This window comes from Anopheles nili, chromosome 3 (genome assembly GCF_943737925.1).
Source record: "Anopheles nili chromosome 3, idAnoNiliSN_F5_01, whole genome shotgun sequence".
Taxonomy (NCBI): domain Eukaryota; kingdom Metazoa; phylum Arthropoda; class Insecta; order Diptera; family Culicidae; genus Anopheles; species Anopheles nili.
This window is the reverse complement of record NC_071292.1, coordinates 11,983,615-12,002,849: the sequence shown is the minus strand read 5'-3', so window position 1 is coordinate 12,002,849 and position 19,235 is coordinate 11,983,615. Positions and strand designations below refer to the sequence as shown.

At 43.2% G+C, this 19,235-nt stretch overlaps 1 protein-coding gene across 1 annotated transcript; it reads right to left on the bottom strand.

The window, feature by feature from the left end:
- Positions 1-13,279: 13,279 nt before the first annotated feature.
- Positions 13,280-14,434, bottom strand: LOC128725401 (coiled-coil domain-containing protein 43). Its single transcript, XM_053819143.1, has 3 exons — positions 14,273-14,434; positions 13,881-14,093; positions 13,280-13,807 (listed from the first exon to the last, which is right to left on the bottom strand). The coding sequence occupies exons 1-3, from the start codon at positions 14,432-14,434 to the stop codon at positions 13,568-13,570; spliced, it is 615 nt and encodes a 204-aa protein (XP_053675118.1). The 3' UTR covers positions 13,280-13,567.
- Between the last annotated feature and the right edge of the window lie 4,801 nt (positions 14,435-19,235).

Sequence of the window (19,235 nt, the reverse complement as noted above, 5' to 3'; positions counted from 1 at the left end):
TGTTTCCTAAAACTGAATCACTGTAACGGTTTGGTGTTTCAAATACAACCCTACTTGCATACGATACTTGCATCTGCATACGAACGGATGAAATGGTCGAAAGAAAATCCGTTCATTAGACACGGCTTCTTAATATTCGGCTCAGAATAAGCAGAACGATGTCAAAGACAACAACCGAACGTTTGCTTCCAGCGCTGTATTACCATCGATAGTACCACATCATACCAGCAAAACAAAAAGTATCTCCCTATCTCATGCGAGATGTCCGGTTCCTTTTGTACGCGGTTACATGAAGAGATCCTTTAAAGTGCCATGCGGTTGCAAAATACAGCGCACCTGTCTTGGGCCTCGGACGTCACGATTTTCGGTGCATCCACACCGGATTGACTGTGCGCTGCTGCGCATTGGAATAATGAAGTAAATTACGATCCTCAGGGAGTACTTGAGAATGCTCAACGAGCAGCATAAGTGAGGTTCGCGTACGTGAGGCTCTATCTTCGCTCTTTTCTGATGCACGTTTCCCTTCATTCATTTCAAGAACAACCCGAGAAACGGACGGCTAAACATCACGACTGCCTTCCAGATTTCTGTTCGTCCCCCTTTCTGTCCATCCATCCGCACCTGATTATGATGATGATGGACTTCTTATGTAACCGCCTTACCCGAGCTCTCCCAATTTTGCCCCACAGTGGCATGTTTTAGATATGGCCGAACCAGCCATCGTCAAAAAAAAGGGAAGAAAAACACAGCTCACAACAAAAGCACTACTCCACAAAACCGTCCATTTCCAGAAGAAAAAAAAACTCACCAAGAAAGACCACAAAACATGGAAAATGTTTGCTGCACGTGCACACGAATTTTGTGCAACTTCAAAGCGAAACGATGAATAATTGCATCTCTTCTACCATTCCTTATGCTATATCAAATCACTTGCCACGTTGTTCGCCCGCGTTTTTCCAGCGTTGCAATCATTTACATTTTCTCATTCGCTCGGTTTACGTTTATTGTAAGAGAAGCAGCCGCCTGCAGTAGTATGCAGTATCACTAATCTTGCCTAAACACAGCTTTTTGGTATGCGATAGTGGAAAAGATTGAAAAGGAAAGCGAAAACGGAAAGTATTCGAACATGTTGTAATAAGCAAACAAAGAAGTGTAACTTACGTATTGTAATACTTTGCAAGTTTTTGCAACCTATTTTTTTTTGCCAAGTTTAATATTCTTGCCAACAACAACAAAATCTTGTCTGACAAATTTGAGTTGAATAAGAAAAACGTATAGCAAAACCGAACGTTAGACAAACAATCAACTGCTCAGACGATCCAACAATATCGAAGATGACATAGTATGCATAAAAAGGAATATTGAGAGTGGCTGATCTCCTTCGAACATTAAAGTCCACGAAAGTACAGCATAAACATCGGTGAATTGATTGAATCATTTGGATCGTTTCCCCATCTCTTCAGCATCAACTTAGCAACAGATTATTAACAGCATCACACGCTACAACTCAACACTTGGGCTGCGTGAGGTACTCAGCTACGGTGTTGCTGGTGAGCGAGCGTGAATGTTTGCTTCAACAAGCACTCGGAGAGACGCAAAACGTGATCAACATAAAACAATACCATAAAATTGAGCTTTATGAGCATTCAATGAGTGTAATTAATTTGTGAGGATGGAAAAACCCCAACGCGTATCTTCATACCAAAGATGTTTCCTTTCACTCAGGCTACCACCGATGCAGCCAGGATTGCCTTGAATGCAGTTTTTTCTGTTGCCTTTTTGCTTCGCCAAGCACTGTTGTTTTCGTTATCGCAAGCTTCGTAAGTGCATTCAGATTTACGGTGAACATTACCACGGTACCATCAGCTCTGAAGTGCTTTTGATATCTAAACTTTCCAATCGAAACGGGTGCAAGTGAAATTAAAAGCAATTTTCCTCTCGCTGAGCAGGATTTGCATTCAACCGGTAACGACAACAGTTTCGCCCACTGACGAAAGTAAAAGAGTATGATTTCTAATAAAAGTTCATTACACGACAGTTTTTTCTTCGTTAATATAAGTACGGGCAAGGTTTCAATCTCTTGAATAAACTAAAGGCAAAGTAAATATCAATACACTTTATGAATCAGGCTGATAGTAGATTGGCCACTACAATGATCAAATATTTGTATACATAATTCATGCACTTGGTCATGGGCATCATGATTATTCTTCGAGGAATTGGAATATGGTTACAAAGTATGTCTGAAAACTGAACGTCATTGGTTCACACATAAAGAACATTTGCATTATGCCAGCTAACACAACTCGACACACAAACCGACTAGTTAGCTAACCAATGACCTTACAACAACGTTTATTTATAACAAATGGCGAATGAATTGAATGTAATCAATAGACAGCGCCACACGAAACGTGATGAATTTGCACGCAGGATGCTATTAGTCATTGACACTAAACATTGTGGGCGAGGTAATTGAAAACAGTACATACAACATCAATTCATTACGCTGGAAAAGTGCAAAACGGGAAACTAAATTTACATAAATGCATTTCTGGTGAATATATCGAAATATATCTTGCATAAACTGTGTGTAAATTTGAGGTAAAATATTGCCCTTTGTTCATCATCAGCAAAAATTGTTTGAAAGAATAAAACCCTAAAAGCGGCATGCGTTCACCTGATAAATAGTTGAACGTACTTTGCAATATAGAGGTGAATACCATTATCCTTCCCACATAAGTTATCCATTAAGGATCAACAAACTGCGCTGTAAATACAATTGACAAGAGACTCGCTCGTTTCAGCTTCCAAGGATCGATAAACTTTATTGTAGAGAACGGTGCACATATTTATGATATGTTCCCTGGTGTACGTAATAAGAACCTCATGCTGCTAGATCTGCTCATCCAAACGCCAAAATCTTCTGCCATTCATTAGTGGTGGAAGGCAAATATTTAAACACCCCATGCGGGATGAGCGTGGTAAAGGATTATTTGCAGCTAATTTGCAACCGAATCTATCGCTTTGCTTTACATCTCGTATGCAAATACCGAGACAAACATGCGAAGAACAAGAAAGGATTCTCTTCTCGTTGCAGCCCACACACCTCTCCGTTTCTGCCGAAGCTGACCTGGCTCTCCAACCGTTGTGGCTTGCCCAATCAACGAATGCAACCCCTCCGAGGGGGATTGGTAAAACTTGATCACCCGAGTTTGCATTTGAATGATGCAAAACTGCATAATGTTACCCGTTGCACTTTTTAATGTGTGCAAGATTAAGAAGATGCGATGTCTACGATTGCGAGGGCATCGTCTGTTGCTGATGGATTGCGGTTTCGTTCTCAGCTTCCTACCGCATCGTGCTCACGAACCCTTCCAGCGAGGTCGGTGGTGTATAAAATGGCGAAAAAAGAGGAAAAATCCGTTCCAGGAAAGCGGCGAACACCGCTGGTAAAGGAAGAAACTAATTTCCCAACAGCACCCAAACGGTGCACGCAGCGTAGAATGGCAGTGCCAATGCATATTGTGCAATTATGTGCAACTGCATCACGCCGCTGCGGTTAAGGTGTTATTGTCGGGTGCTTATATCCGACGCTGTCGCTATCTTTATCCTACTCGCGTACGCACACGAGCTATCCATCCGTTTTAGCACCATGCGTGCACGGTGCACAAAATGTGCGGTAGCGAAACGAGGCGCTTCGGGACACAACAAAATAAACAAAACATAATCGCTGCCGCAATCGGGTGGCGTGTAGAGATGGCATCGTTCTGATGAAGATGATGTGGGCCCGTTTGTGAGAAGCTATTATAGGCACCTTAAGATGTAGCCATCACAAGCGAACGAGGATGATAAAGCAACACAGCTTTCTTCTAAAACAAAAGCGCGTGTATCTACAAAGTGTTGAATGGTGTACATATTCTGACAGAGGGTGTTGCTATATGAGAAATTTATCATAACTTGACCTAGAAGTTCGTATAAGTAGTCAGGTTATTGAAGAATGAAAATTTTTGAAGGAAATCAATCCATAGACCCGGTTGATCTTAATATTCCACGAAACTTTCTGTGTTATATTTCAGTTGAAATGTTCAGTAAGTAACTAAGATTCGATCAATCCATCGATCAGTATGCTTTTCTAACCGATTTAAAATCTTCTCTTATGGTAGTTCGTTTCATTCCCTCATAGGAGCCTGAGCTTAGATTATACATAAGCATGAGGATGCCAGGAAAACGAGATCCTGATGTGACGTGAGGAAACACCTTTCCTTTCAACTACATCCTCCCATGACCACCCACTTTCTCTTGCATCGAAATCATCAACAAAAATGGTAACATTAAAACCCATCCATCTAGCAACATTACCAAGCACACTACACATAGCACGACTACTAGCATTACTTATTTTTTTTGCTCCTGCTACTGCCAGCAAGCACTACCACCACTATTGTTCTACCTATCGCGCGGTCGCGGTCGCGAGAACCGCAACTCCCGGTAACAACTTCGGCAGGCGCACCAACATCGTCCGGATCGGTGAGCGTGCGTCAGAGCGAGACTACTGTAGCCGCCCGTAAACCATCGACCTTGCGGCACAGGTCCTTAACACGGTTTTGCTCCGACGTTTCTCCTCAGAAACCGCGGTCGGAACCACGGAACGGAACCTCGCACGAGCACTCGCTCTCGAATTTTTCCTCTCTTTCTGTGGCGTTTTTTTGTATCGCTGTAATTAAGGTACGGGTCCACTGTGATCAAGTTCAGCTGAAACACAGCCACCTATCAGCCAAACGTTGTGTCTCATTCCACACTGGCCACTAGGGTTGATCCTTCGGCTGGATTTGAGCCATTGCTTCTGTCAGTTCGTTCAAAAGATCACCCAAACGAACGATGGTCATTCGTGTGTCGACTCCTCAATCCGATGGTAAAAATTGCCCCTCGATCATGAGCTGGAGAAAGCTCGATCATCCTAACCCCACCACCGGATAGTTGCGAAATCTACCATGCGGCCACAGCAAAATGGTTGGACTTTAAGAAGGAATTTTTGAGCGCGTCCACACACGAGTCCAAAACCTAATCCCAACCTTCAGGATGGAAAAAAAGCGATCGCAAAACGTAAAAGAAACGCAGAAATTTAGAGAGAGAAGCAAAGCGAAACATGCTGAACGGCGTTTCGGGCTAAGAAGCGCGCTCTGGTAACCGTGAATCGGACACGTAAGTCAATATACGCCGCCTTCGGTGTTGCTTCTCTCGATTCATTTGGCGTCCAGAGGGCACCACCGGCTATGCGAGCCTATCTGCACATGTTTCTTTTTCCCAGTCTCTTTAGGGTGCTTCTAATCGCCTTGAGTGAGGTGCAGCGACGTTAGACGACGTTACTTACACCGACAGACACTGGAAACACATATTGGCGCCGTGGCCCCCAAAGATTAGAAGGGCCTCTGCTTCGACGTTGCGGTGGAAGTGTACATGATTTCAGGCAATTTCCCATATGTTGCGATTTGGGCCGCGTGTTCTTGACGCTGGCTTTGACCCTGTGAGCGAGCGAAGGTTCCAAAGAAGCGGATCGACCACGAAATATTAGAACCACGCACTTCACCATGTGCATCGCTCTGAGGGAGTTGAAGAAGCGCGATTTTGACTGCTATATAAAATGCAACTGCTGCATCTAGACATACATTTGCAACACAATAGAAATACATGAGGTAATACAACATTAGAAATTTAATTATTAGAAATTAAATATGAAAAGAAGCTTTTGATAGCTAAAACTTAATAACTTATGTATACTAATATATTTCATGTTAGGCATTTATTAAAAAATGGACAATTTTCTAGTAAAGATGCTTTGCTAGAAGTTAATGACATTTTTATAAGATTGATGAATGTTATATTGTATCATTTTTATATAGAAAAATCGGACTATATAACGTGTGCGACATTTTACAATTTCAAAAGCGAGACATAGTTTTTCTATCGCGTGACCACACAATTTAGTAGAATTCCAACTTAATCAAACCTCCATCCTTCATCAAAACAGTCGAGCCCATTTTCGCTTCAATTCGCGACGAAAAAAAATATGACAGATAATTAGATCCAGAAAACAATCCCTTGCAGTCCAGACAAAAAAAAAATCACATAGTTTGGGCTTTTGTTCCACGAATTGGGGTTCTTTTTGTGGTATGTGCTAATAACTTTTATTTTTCAATCCCATTTTTTTGTATGGGGGTTCGGGCCACGCTAGCCGATGCACCCAGGCGGGGATGCAAAAATTTTAAGCAAAAAATCTATACAAAAAACTAAACACTGTGAAATAGCATACAAAACGAACGCACAGAAGATCCGCCACAGTTTCTGACGACAGCTCGGGCACAGTTCGGGCGCGCAGCTAGAATCCGTGAATCGAATGCGCATGTTAATATTATTTATGGTGGCAGTTTCAAAAGCGAAAAACAATAACCACGGAGTGAATCATGGAGAAGAAAGAGTTATAGCGAGCAGTGCCAGCAGGCCTTATTGAACAGCTTCGTAGGTGAAAGAGAAGAATACACCGATATGTGAATTGCTGCTTCGAAAACGACTCATCAACGTAAAACAGGCAATGGCTCGCCTCACCGAGGCAATTTTTGTAAAGAAGATCGCTGATGTTTGGTGGAAAGAACGTGAAAAAGCCACAGAGACCGTAGACGATTCGATAAAGTCAAACTGTTGAGAAGCAGCTGGCTGGTATGCGGCCAAACGAGAGGGAGCGATTTTTCGTGCGCAAAGAAACGAGAGGAAAGAAGGGACAGAGAGAAAGAGGGATTAAAAGTGGATAAGAAAAAATAACTCTAGAACGGAAGAGGCATGCTCGCTTGCTAGGAGCGTAGGAAAGGTACGAGAAAACCCACGATCGAGTGGATAGAAATGATTTATTCTTATTAGATTGCAGTTTTATTGTATTATTTCCTTAATTATTTAATTATAAATTCGGCTTCTTTCGGCGCACATCGCTAAAAGGTGTTCTTTACCGAAAGATAAAAAAGGCAAAACAAAAACACCACACGGCGGAAGTATAGGCTGGAATATCCAAAATGTGGTACCGAAATGTGTGTGTTTTGGGTTAGGGAATCAATAAGCCTATGACTATATAGAGGATAGCCGGGTTTCAGATGAAACGAGTAACCTTACTAAGTCACAAATTTATGTTCTCAGCCGCTTATTAACTCCCATGTTGCATGATCGGCTCAGAAAAGTTTTAAAATATACCTCAATGCAATGAATTATATTGTAAAACTATATTATAATGTAAAGGGGCTAATTTTTAAAGTTTAGTAAGCTACGCATATCGATGCTTACCATCATTGGAATATCTTTTTGAATCCGTTAAACCAACAGACGGCTCAAAACGAAACGAATAAATCAAACACCATTTCAAAAACGGGAAAACCCGCTCGAATTGATGATGATCAATAGTCTCTCTTTGGAGTGGTTTCGGTGGGCTCATCACCATATTTAGGATTGAGATATAAAATTTGCTCAGAATTGAATTTACGACACACCGGGTCATCAATCGATAGGTACAAAATAATAAATCGAACATCGTCTCATCTCCTGTGCATCCTTGACGATGGTCCGTTTCCTGTTTCTTTTGATCATTAAAAGATGAAGAAATGCACGAAGTGGAAAAAAGATATCTATAAACACGTTCGATGCGTATTTAGTTAGATAACGCTTTAAAGCAGAAGCTGATAGCCAACCATGTTTCAGACAATCTTGTTAATTTACTATATTTCCTTACAAATAATATGAGGTTCAATATTCTTAGCTTTCATTGCAATTCAAACAAACACTAAACGTGGACAGGAAAATTTAATTTCGCTAGGAGTAATAGACAACTATATAACACTCTCCCAAATGTTCCACTGGCAACACAACATGTTGCGGTCCCTCTAAAGCACTACAGAGCTTTCCATTCGTTTGCATCTGCCGTACCAGTCGCACCATCTAACACAGTCAAGGGGCCACTAGGAAAAACCGAACATGCGCTAGTACCGCACAACCAAATGCAGCCAATGGTGGCGCTATGGCATCTCATCATTGACCCAAATAAAGAAATATTGTGTTGTTTAAGCAGCTGTTTGCATATTAACGAGTTTTATCGGACGGACGGATAGCAAAGTAAAAGAGCCATACATCCATCGGGCGTGTCGGTTCCTTACAGGTATTCTATTGACGGTAGGCTCAAATGAGCTATCAATAATCAAGATCATAAGATTCATGGAAAACATGAGAGAATTGTGGTAAAACCATTATATGAAGTCATCAGTTAAAGTAATAGTTACTTTGAAAAATAGCATAAAAATGAGTTTAGCTGGAAGATATATTAGATAATAACGAACGAAGTGGCAATCAAAAATTAATTTATTAAATGGAAATTTAAGTATGCACTGCTGATTCTTTTTGCGTCATTTACTATTTATTGTATACATTAAATGCCTCGATAAATGCGGATTCACATCGCGAACTGCTGATGGAAACCAATTAACCAGGGCTAATCGGGGGTTTCCCTGCTCATTCCCACAAATCCGCGTGGTCGTTGGCAAGCCCGGTTCCAAAGCCATTCGTTCGTCAAAACAGCGCATTGAGTCGGCCTTCGTGCTGGAGGACCACAATGTGAAGCTTTGGGAACACCGGACGGGGGAGCCGAGGCTATCTGCCGGCTTAATTTGTTTCGTTCGGGAAACCGCTAAAAACAGCTGAAACGCGAGAAAAAGGCCCGGTGAGCAAACTGCTCCGGCGCTGCCACCCATTCGGACGGAAAAGTGAAACATCTCATTGCACTTCAGCGGAAGCGGCGGCGATTCAAGCTGACGACACACTACGGCGATGGTGGAAAGTGAAAATACAATTCCCAACAGCTGACGAAGGAGAAATACAATCACCAAACAACATTTCGCTAGTGTGTAAGTGCGCCCACGGAGCTGGTCGGTGATTTCCTTGTTTATTTTTTTGCTTTTGCGAGAACGAAAATTTAAACACGCATCTGCGTTTGGTAGTGTATGCTATTTTTAACAAATTTGTCACCACCACAAGAAAGCCTTTCTATTTCTAGTGGAGCGACGCAGATTGAAGTGCCTAGAGCCGTTCTAGCCAGTTGCCAGTCCATTGCGAAGGTTGACGCATGTCCTGACCCTCAAATTAGAGGGCATTAAAGTCCTTGGAACCACTCCTGTGGCGGTTTTAATTGTACAATGCGGAGATTCCCTATTGTTTGGACAGCTTATCCACGTAGAGTAGCGGATAACTAGTTTACGGAGCTATCATTCGACAAACCTAGCATAACCACTAAGATTGATGGGGGTGGGGTGGTCTCGACGAGTGCAATGAGCCACTCAACACTCACTCACACTGCGAGAGACGCTCAACCGCACGAAGGTTATGCTTTTCTACGACTACATCCGAAGCTAAGTTTTTCCGACGATGACTGCTTGTGGTCACTTAGAGACACGCTTTTGCAACATTCTTTCACGGGGAAAACACGGCCCAAACACGGACCGGGCAGGGCATTGGGGGTAGTTTGGGAGGTTGTCGCACAGACTACTACGTGAAAATTGTGTATAGCGACCGAAAACAGTGGCGGCATCGCGACGCGAGCGAAACGGCAGAAATACATGCCAACACAACCGGTTTCTGTGTTGGTATGTTGCTAGGTAAATTACGTAATTCTTTTTTAGTTGTTCCGTAAAATTTTCATGACACGCGTACTAGCCAACTATCGTCATCATCATCATCATCATCATGAAGCGACTGACGCATCGCATTTAGCTAAACGAATTTTTCATTAAATCATTGATAGTGGTAGGACAAAATAAATGACTTGCATCGCAAATTACGAATCATGTTTTGAAGAAAATTAAACGCAACCTTCATCTTTCATTTGGAAATTTTAAAATTGATGTCTTATGTCGTTTAAAAACTTTTTGCTCACTTAAATTGCCATTGAAGTAAGTGCTGGAAATGACTATGTTCAACTGCAACCCAAAAGTGCAGCAAAGACAAACCGGTGTGTGCACCTCATAGCCAGCTGAATGAAGACTTCAGAAAATGCATTGCGCATTTCCAAACAACTTCACAACATAAACAAACCCCCTGGCCGTTTGTTGTCCTATGCAACGGCTACGCGCATCTTCGTCTCTTCTAAACAATCTCCCTCTCCCGTGCAGTTGGGGGATGCGGGTGTTTTTTTTCTGTTTATTAAATTAGACACCAACAACATCCCGAAAGCGGGGGCCCGAAATAAAAATCACGACCTACACCGTCATTTTCCGACGAGCGTTAGGAGACGAGGAGCGAAAATGCTCGTCGAATGGAAAATTGTATAACCAGCGTTCACATTCGCTGAGCATCGACCAGTGCACGTGGGAGCGAGACGCAACACCGGCAGTCGCGTGCGGGAGAGAGCAGGTGCGCCAACGGTGAGCATAAAGTGAACAAAAAAGCATAAAATCGAAACTACCACATCAAAATAATCACATCACACACACCAGAGAGCTATGTTGAAAAGGCAAGAGATGGGAAAAAATAAACATACACATGTTCACTTCACCGGGCAAATCATCGATCGCGTTAGCCGTGAAATGCTGTAGCATAGTATTGCAGCGCAGCATAGGCAAGCATAAAACCATTACACGATTGCGATACAGATCAGCCTCGGAATGATAGCGCTCTGGCTAGTGATTTGTTTCACGATGAAGAAATGTGTCTTATTTTTTCAGTTTTAAAAGAAAAAACCAGCTTTGCCATTGAAATTTTCCGTCAAAACAATTATTCATAAACCACTGTTGTGGAATGGGCACCCAACTAACTGAATTATTGCACGTTGTGTGCGTGAGACCAGCAGGCGCAGTGGAACCGAACGAAAAATAAATAATATCACTGAAAATAGATTGACCGCAGACCGCCGATGCGGATCCTTGAAAACTACGATTAAAGCTACTGCCACTGACAATCACATACGGTAAATTGAGCAGCTTTTCGGGCGCACTTACCTTTGTGGTTTATTTGCATGCCATCCCACAGGAAAAAGGACGATTCTCGTTCTTCTCTCACGTTACTTGGATAAAAACGCTTTGCAGCAGTGGTTCATAAAAATCACACACACGCCACAATGTACATCTTAAAGGACTAGCAGCAGAAAAGCACCAGTTTGTCAAGTCGTCAGTACACTATTTTGATCCGTTAGTAAACAGGGTTTGCGAATATTCATTAAACAAAAATCACAAATCTCAATCACTGCCTGCACACTGAGTCGATTCTACGCACAGACACACAACTTATTTTTTGCGAAGGGACTAGGGGCCGTAAAACGTATTTGTTTTGTTTTAATTTTAATTCGAGAACAAACGGCTTGTCACACAAAAAAAAACACACACACGAGCGCACAGATACACAATGTTTCACCTGTGCCACTTTTCGCACGCAAATCCTCACGCACGGATGCAAGTGAAAACAAAAATATTATGGCCCGCTGGCCGGATTGTATTGCTTTCACTGCTACACGCACTATAGCACCTTCGGCGCCTAAGGTTAACCGGTGCACATACGCCCGCACACGAGTTTTACCCACACACGCACGCACGCACACAAAACTGCACTAGAAAGTTGAACATTCACGATTTCACGCCACACAGAGATTGCGTACACTCCGACGACCGAAAAGCAGCAGAACAGAACGTGTCTCCTATCACTGCCGCCTACTACGATTTCACTGCGTACGCATGACGATAGTCAGCACATTTCCACACCTCAAATCGCCGTAAATCTATCGTCATTTCCATTATTATCATTAGCGTTGCGAGCATTTTGTGGCGATCACATGTGATCACGCGGATTAAATTGCGTCCACCGCTCCGTTCGGCGGACCCTCACAATGTTTTCCACCCCGGTGGTTGTTTGCCCTACCAATGAACACGGCCAGCGTACAGTGTGTCCCACGAAAGCCGTATCTTGCACGCACCACACATAGCGCACTAAATGCCCCGGAGGTGTACGGGAATTACGAACGCCAATCGCTTTGTGCGTGTTCGCCTTCGGAGGGTTTATTGTATCGAGAAAATAGTGATACACTCAGGCGCGCCTGCAGAGGAGTGAAGCCTTCAGTGATGCGCCTTATTCACTTGCACTTGCGAAAGAACCCAACAGCAGCAAGGCGATGTACTAAGGCTCTAACATTTTTTTTTCCAAAAAAACTGACTCATTAGGCGCCGTACGGGGGTCATGTGAGGGAGGAGGTGTTCTCTCGTTCTTCACCGTCGCGTTAGCGGGCACGGAAGAAAAATACAAGTTTATGGAACTGATTCTTCACTTGCGCAATTTTTTTTCTCTTGTGCACATGAAGCAAGACGTACGAAGGCGTTTGCGTTGAATTACGGATGGGGGCTTGAGGTAATGTAGAAACCACTGCAGGATGTTTGTGTTACTCCGCGCAAAGAATGCCTTCACTTGCTGATGTTTTGGTAATAAAAACGCACCCAATCGTGCCGTGCACCACCTGGTGGAGCTGAAGTAGGTGTGTTTTCCGAATAATCACTACCGAACCACAAACAGACAACTTTGGCGAATATTCGTACCCAGAGAGCTGCGAGCGATGACGGATCGAACGTAGTATTAAAACGAGCACAATGTTTTCGCGTTTGCGTTGCTTTGCGATGCGACTGCTGCCGCGGCTGCTGCTACTGCTGTGGCAGATACGTTTTCACTAGTCAACAACTTTTTACGCCTCCAGATCAGGCAAGTGCACTTTTCCACGCCACTACAATCGTCCCGGACGGTTCACAGTTCGTTCTGTCTGCGTGGAACACACCGATTTAGATGAAATTATCTTTTTGTCCCATTAAATGCACCAATCTACGCGAGTGCGAATACGACGACGACGAAATCAAAACGAATATGGCCGATATTGAGCGAAAAAAAATTGTGCTCGACTTAGACCCAATAGTCATATTGAGCAACTGTCAAACGGCGCTCGAGAAACTGACAACTGATTCGAGCAGAGTGGCTCAATGAATCGCTAGTAGTGAAAATAATATTATTTTATGAAAAGCAGCGCATTGCGGGAAGAAATGTGTTTAAAAGAGAAAAAAACACATATTTTATGAATACATATAGGTTTTGAATTCAATATACTACGAAAAATAAATATTTTCCTGCTATCAAAGTAGTGATGTTCAATTAAAAAAGTTGTTTTTTAAAAATCTGTAGTAATAACATCGTTTACACACCTTAAATAGGACATTTTATTGGTGTCTAAAAGTAAAGGATATATTCCGTATATTTTACTTTCTTAGTTGAGCAAATTCACATTCGACAAATTATTCAAATTCGTACAATCGCTGCTTTACTTGCATCGCTTAGCTATGCGTTGGTTGGTAGGACTGATTGTAAGTGGCTCGTGGTTCGGTTGGCTAGTATATCATCGAACCTCGTATGTAAGTTCGTAGCTGGAAGGATTCCAGAGTTGCCATGCGAAGAGACGGGCAAATTCGTGGTAAAGACGAAAGGATTCATGCAGAATCCTTTTATCATTGTAAGGACGCTACCGACGCCGTTCTCCTTTCACGGTCTTCCGTTTTTCCTTTTTTTCTTCACGAAGTTGTCGTTGCTTTTCTCTGTCCTGCTTATCCTTTTCTTTTTTCAGCTGGCTTTCCAGCTTAGCTTGCTCTCGTTTCTCTCGTGCTAAAGCTTGAACGTCGGAAAAGTTTGTGTTTTTTACTAATTTCGGATCGGAACTAGCAGCACCTTCCTCGTCATCTTCATCATGTTCGCTTTCGGAAAGCTAAAATGAATCCACAAAACGATTTCGATTTGAAAAGTCTCGATTGATATGAAAACAAAAAAAAATCACTTACCTGACTGTATTGAGATAGAATTTGTTCCTTGATACGTCGTTCCTCATCGGTGTATTCCCGTTCTACCTTTGTGGCTAATTTCTGTCCTTCCAGTAGTTTGGCTAGTTGTACTTCAACGTCCAGCTTTGGTTTGGGATCACCGGCAAGATCTCGACTGTGGCATATGTTCCATTTATCAAGTATCTCTTTGATGAACGGTTCCAAGTCTGTTTCCTATCGTGTTTAGCCGGCGATGGGCCGGTACAGTGGAACAGAAATAGCCTTTTCGTTAGTAGTCTTCCAAATGCCATAACTCTCGGCAACCGTTCATGCATGCACGGTGCTCGATACCCAATCCCATGAAACCTGTACAGCATGCTTCAATAATAGATGAATCAGGAAAACAAACGTACAATGATCGCACCCAGGATTCCCTCCAACGCCTCCACTTTTTCTTCGTTATTTTCATCGCCTTCAAGGATGCCGGTAATGTAGGATCCGAACACGCTGACATCCGCTTTCGATGCCTTCAGCTTAGAGCTTAGCCAGCTGTTGAACTCGTCAACCGCAGCCATCACGCCTGGCGGAGATGATTTACTGCAAAATTTAGGGACCTGCCGAGAGGATTTTCGCACGCACGTCTTCACCTGTTCAGAATTTTACACACTTGTGTTGTTACTTCCCTCTCGCGTTACCTTATCGCATTCTTCTTCCCAACTTAATAAAGATAGTATTGTACAACAATAGTATTGTATCAGGTGGACTGATTTAAATTGTTCCCTAATAACGTTACGTTGTTATTTTTCTGGGTAAAGAAATTTTTATACTAAAACATTTGTAAAATTGATAAAACACAGAGAAATTCAGGAAAACTATCGCACATATATGGTTTGACGTAATAAACTTCAATTTCAATCACCAAAGTTGTCATATCGACAGCCATTACCATATATTTAAGCTTAACAAGGGAAGGAAATTATAAAAATAAATTTATTTAGATTTATTTTACAAACACATAAATTTTAATTGGTTCATGAACTAAAAACTTAACTGAGACATCAACAACTGCATGCAGTATACCATTTCTTTCGTTAAAGTGTTTTTATAAATGCCAGCTTTTTTCATTTTCTTTATCTCCCGTTTCATACGTAATACATGGGAAAATAGCTTTTGACCCATCATTGATCTATAGATAAGTTTTTTTTAAGTAAATTAAATAAGGATCCAAACCATGGGTTTGCATTAGGTCAGTCAATATCATGTAAAAGTAGACAGTTGGATTAGCAGAAATCTTTCTTCATACCTTCATACTGTATTCTACAACAAGTGTTGAATTTATTTAGCAAACAATATCATAAAGTTTTAAACCATTTAAAAAAATGCGATTATGTTATCGTAAAGCTAACAAAAAATATCAAAAATGCACAGCTCAGTTTGACATAACATAGGACTGTGCATTTTGTCGTTATTTCTAAAAGCTTGTTGTCAAACCGTTCGGTACACGAGTTTGGCACACGAACTCGGCCCACGAGCTCGGCCTGCTGTTCGGCTCGCATCGGTCGCTTAGTTCAAATTTGAATTTCATGTCGGTCGGTTGGACGTGCGAGATTCGCACGTGGTTTCGCAACAGATTCGAGAGATAGTACACGCGTGTACGAGATTGCTCGCATCCGTTTGTGTTTTGACTCCGCGGAGGCAGAGTGCTAATCGAGTGTAACCTTGTGGGGCTGTGCAACATCTTCGGAATTCCATTGTGGGCGTCGTAGTCGTGAGTCGCCGTACCAGTCAGTGACCAACGTTGGCCCTTCTGGGGTCACCAAACGTCAAGACCAGCAACAGCAAGAATTAGAAAGCTTGGTGGGAAGCAAACCCACATCGGAGCAGACGACTGGAAGAGAGCATAAATCTGAAGGTTTGTCCGTTTTGCTCATGTTCTTGAGCGATCATCCAAAGGGGAAACAATTCTCTACGCGTTCGCTTTCCATCCTCATTCGCTGGCTGTGGTTTTCCGTGCGGCATAAGGCAGCATGCAGCGTGTCGATATATGCTCCGTGATCGAACAGCATGGAGTCATGCTTATTCCGTACGGAATCCACAGAACGCAGAGAAGAAAAAAACGGTCGAGAAGTAGAATCAAAACAAACGGCAAATAATGTGCGCTGGTCGAAATGGAAGTAACAAAAGGGGCGATAGCATCAACGTCTTCGCAAAAGTCTTAAAAAAATTCGAAACCTTTGCAAGAGGCGCAGAAGAGTGAAAAATCTGATTGTGTGTTAATTGTTCCGCTCGGTCGTTGCTTTCCTTTGCCGGAACAATCAGTGAGCGCTCGTCATCCACCTGCTGCTTTGAGGTGAGATGCCGCACATAGGTTTGCGAACATCCAACGTGATCAGCCGTTTTGATGTGCTCGGCAAAGAGGCATTGTACTGATTGAATTTTGAGCATCTTATTCGAAGTAAATTTGAACCTCTTTACACTTCCATTACTGCGCGCACAAACAATCGATGTACGTTGCACGTGCTTCTTTGGAGAGGAAAAAAAAGAAAGAATTAACGCCTTACTCCGCTCATATGGTCGGTAACCTACTGAAGTAATTTATGCACGTCTCGTGTTTTGTTCCAACACTCGCTTCAGAACGGGTCCGAAAATCAGCTCCACCAATCGAACAAATGTTCAACACATGGTCCGCGAATCGGTTCTGCCTCCGTTTCGCCCAACAAGGGCTCCGGTTCTGTCTCTTCTTCTCAATGCGTGTGTGTGTAGTTGTTGTTGTTTCTTTCCATTTCCGTTCGGTTCGCTCTTTGCCTCCGGCGATGGAAAATGCGTTCCGGGAGAGGCTTTCGTTTCGCAAAATTATCTCCACCGCGCGGACCGGCGCATTTAATGGCCGAAGAAAGCGAAACACAAGCTTTCGGTTAGAAAACACATACACATCAACTTTTTGTTTGCCGTTGCCGTGTCTTTTGCTGCTGCAAAATCAAACCGAAGAAGACTGCACGTGGGCAAGAAGGAAAACATAAGGGGGCTGCTGCAGGAAGAAAAAAAACAACAGTGGAAAGCCAAAAACCAGATCGCTCGAGAGAAGAACCGCACGAGGCAAGAGGCACACGCAACTGGGCCACACAAACGAAAAGGAAAAAGAAAGTAATGCTTTTGCTTCTTCCGTCCACCCCCGTCACTGGGCGGCGTTTCCTTTTACATACATTGGCAATACATATTTCGTACACGCGTCAACCGGGGCCCGCTTTTGGCCATTTTAATGCACTTTACGCATCGTGGCTCGGATGCCATAAAAATGTTATAGTTTCCTCCCTTTTCGTTACATCGATTGTTTTATGCGGCAGATGCTCTTTCGCTCTCTGCCTCCGTTTGCTATCACTCTCTTACAAACGGCATGGGCTTCATTCATTCCGGCGTTGTGCCCCCTTTTTTTTTGTTTCCGAGACGTGTGATAAACTACTAACCCTATATCAAGCAATGAAAATCGATCGTAAATGGCTTGGCTTATCAACAAATTTTCATCTTTCCGGAAAACTGCACGAGAAAGGCCACTTTCGGGCGGTATCGATAGCATCGTTTTGTTTCGCGCGCTTTCCAAACCCACTCGAAGGTGCGAAGATGTTCCAATGTGTTTCTTTTTCGATATGGGCTTTAAAATTAATTTACTGCTCAATTGCTCACCATTCGCGGGTCATATTTACGACAGTGAACAGAGCACAGCTTGATGCATTTTTCGGACATTTTCTAATTTATACTGATCGCTGATCCAGCTGTTGCTTAAAGATCGTAATTCCAAGATCTCAGATAACTAGGCTACAGTGATTCCTGCTAATCACGCCGAGGGTGCGTTTGTCGTTTCTCTTATCAACCATTTTCATGTATTTGGCTTGATGTGTGTGTGTGTGTGTATGTGGCAATACAGGATCTGGTGGACTCATTATTGCATTCTATACCATCCGCTAGTAGGCAAGGCATATGATTCTAATGCATATTTTCCGCTTCCGATCGCTTCCGATCGACTGCACTTCTCGGAATGCAATCGCCCAAACATACACCCGGCCAAGGACGCCGTATCGCATTAGGTTATGGCGCAGAAACACGTTCCGGGCGTTTGATTGTAAAACATGCACCATTGCGGGCTAATTGAACCGACCTTTATAGGGCACAATGGCACACACACACACACCCCGAAGAGACCCTCGTGGACCTTAGCAATGATGCCAGTAGCTTCTTTCGAGTCGGATTTTGTACGCAGTGACCGCAATTCCGCTAGTACGGTTGGGGGGCTGCTTATCTTACATGCAACTGCTGCGCGGCAGAAGCGGCCTCTTAGCACGCGACCAATAGACCCCGGGGCTCGCTTCCGGGGTGTGTGGTGGTGTCGTAACACCACCCATTACACCCATCGGTCATCAGATCGGGTCTTTATCGTGTTGGGCCTGGTTTGTTTTCCTCGCTTTTTAGGCGAGGCTCAAATGTCGAAGACTGAAATGTTGAAGGCGCGTGATGGATTTATATTTTTGGACGAACACAGACGCGGTTTGGTTGATTTCGGTTGGCCAACGAAACATTTAAACAATGGCCGAAAAGTGGACGTACGATTCGAAGTGGTTCTCCAAAAATTTCCCAAAAACCCTCGGTCAGAGGGGAGAAAAATGAAGCAAAAGAAAAACCGCCCACTAGGGGCGGAAAAGTTTCGCGTTAAGATAAAGCCGGTCGTGGACGCCGAAACTAACGTGGCACCGAGCACGGGGAAGATAAAACAAAAGTAACGTTGCTTTGCGAGCTTTTGGCCCACTAAAGGAAAAAGAAACTTTTTGCCCTTTCTGAATGCATTTCCACGGGTGCGTATACTATCCGGAGATGTTGGCTGGGTGAAAATGTTAGGGGAAAAAAAACCTCGGACTGGCAAACACAAACACACGCCTTACTGATGAGCAAAAATGGTGTTTTTTTTTCTCGCTTGCCACCTTTGCCTCCAGCAGCCATCATAGTGTGTTCGGGGCCAAGATTCATTTATGTTGCGCCATTTGCCGTCCGGGTGAAATACGGGCCCAGGGAAAAGTATGCTACCGGCTGACTGGCTGACGGTCATAAGAAACGGTGTTTATCTTCCTTTTTCTTCACCTTCGCTCACCGTTCCAGTGGCAGTGGAAATCGAATGGAAAACTCACCCCGATCGTGACCCACCGGTCGTGTTTGGGGCGGCTTTTAGGCGTTCGGGATGATGCTGCACTTCTTCAAAGCTAATGCACGAACGAATGTTTGTCATGTTATAATGTGCCCCATTGTGCGCTTTTTTCCTTTATAGTGGTGAGCAGCAATAGTTCTAGGGAAGGGAAAATAAGAAAAAGAAAATGAGATTTCGTTGGATTC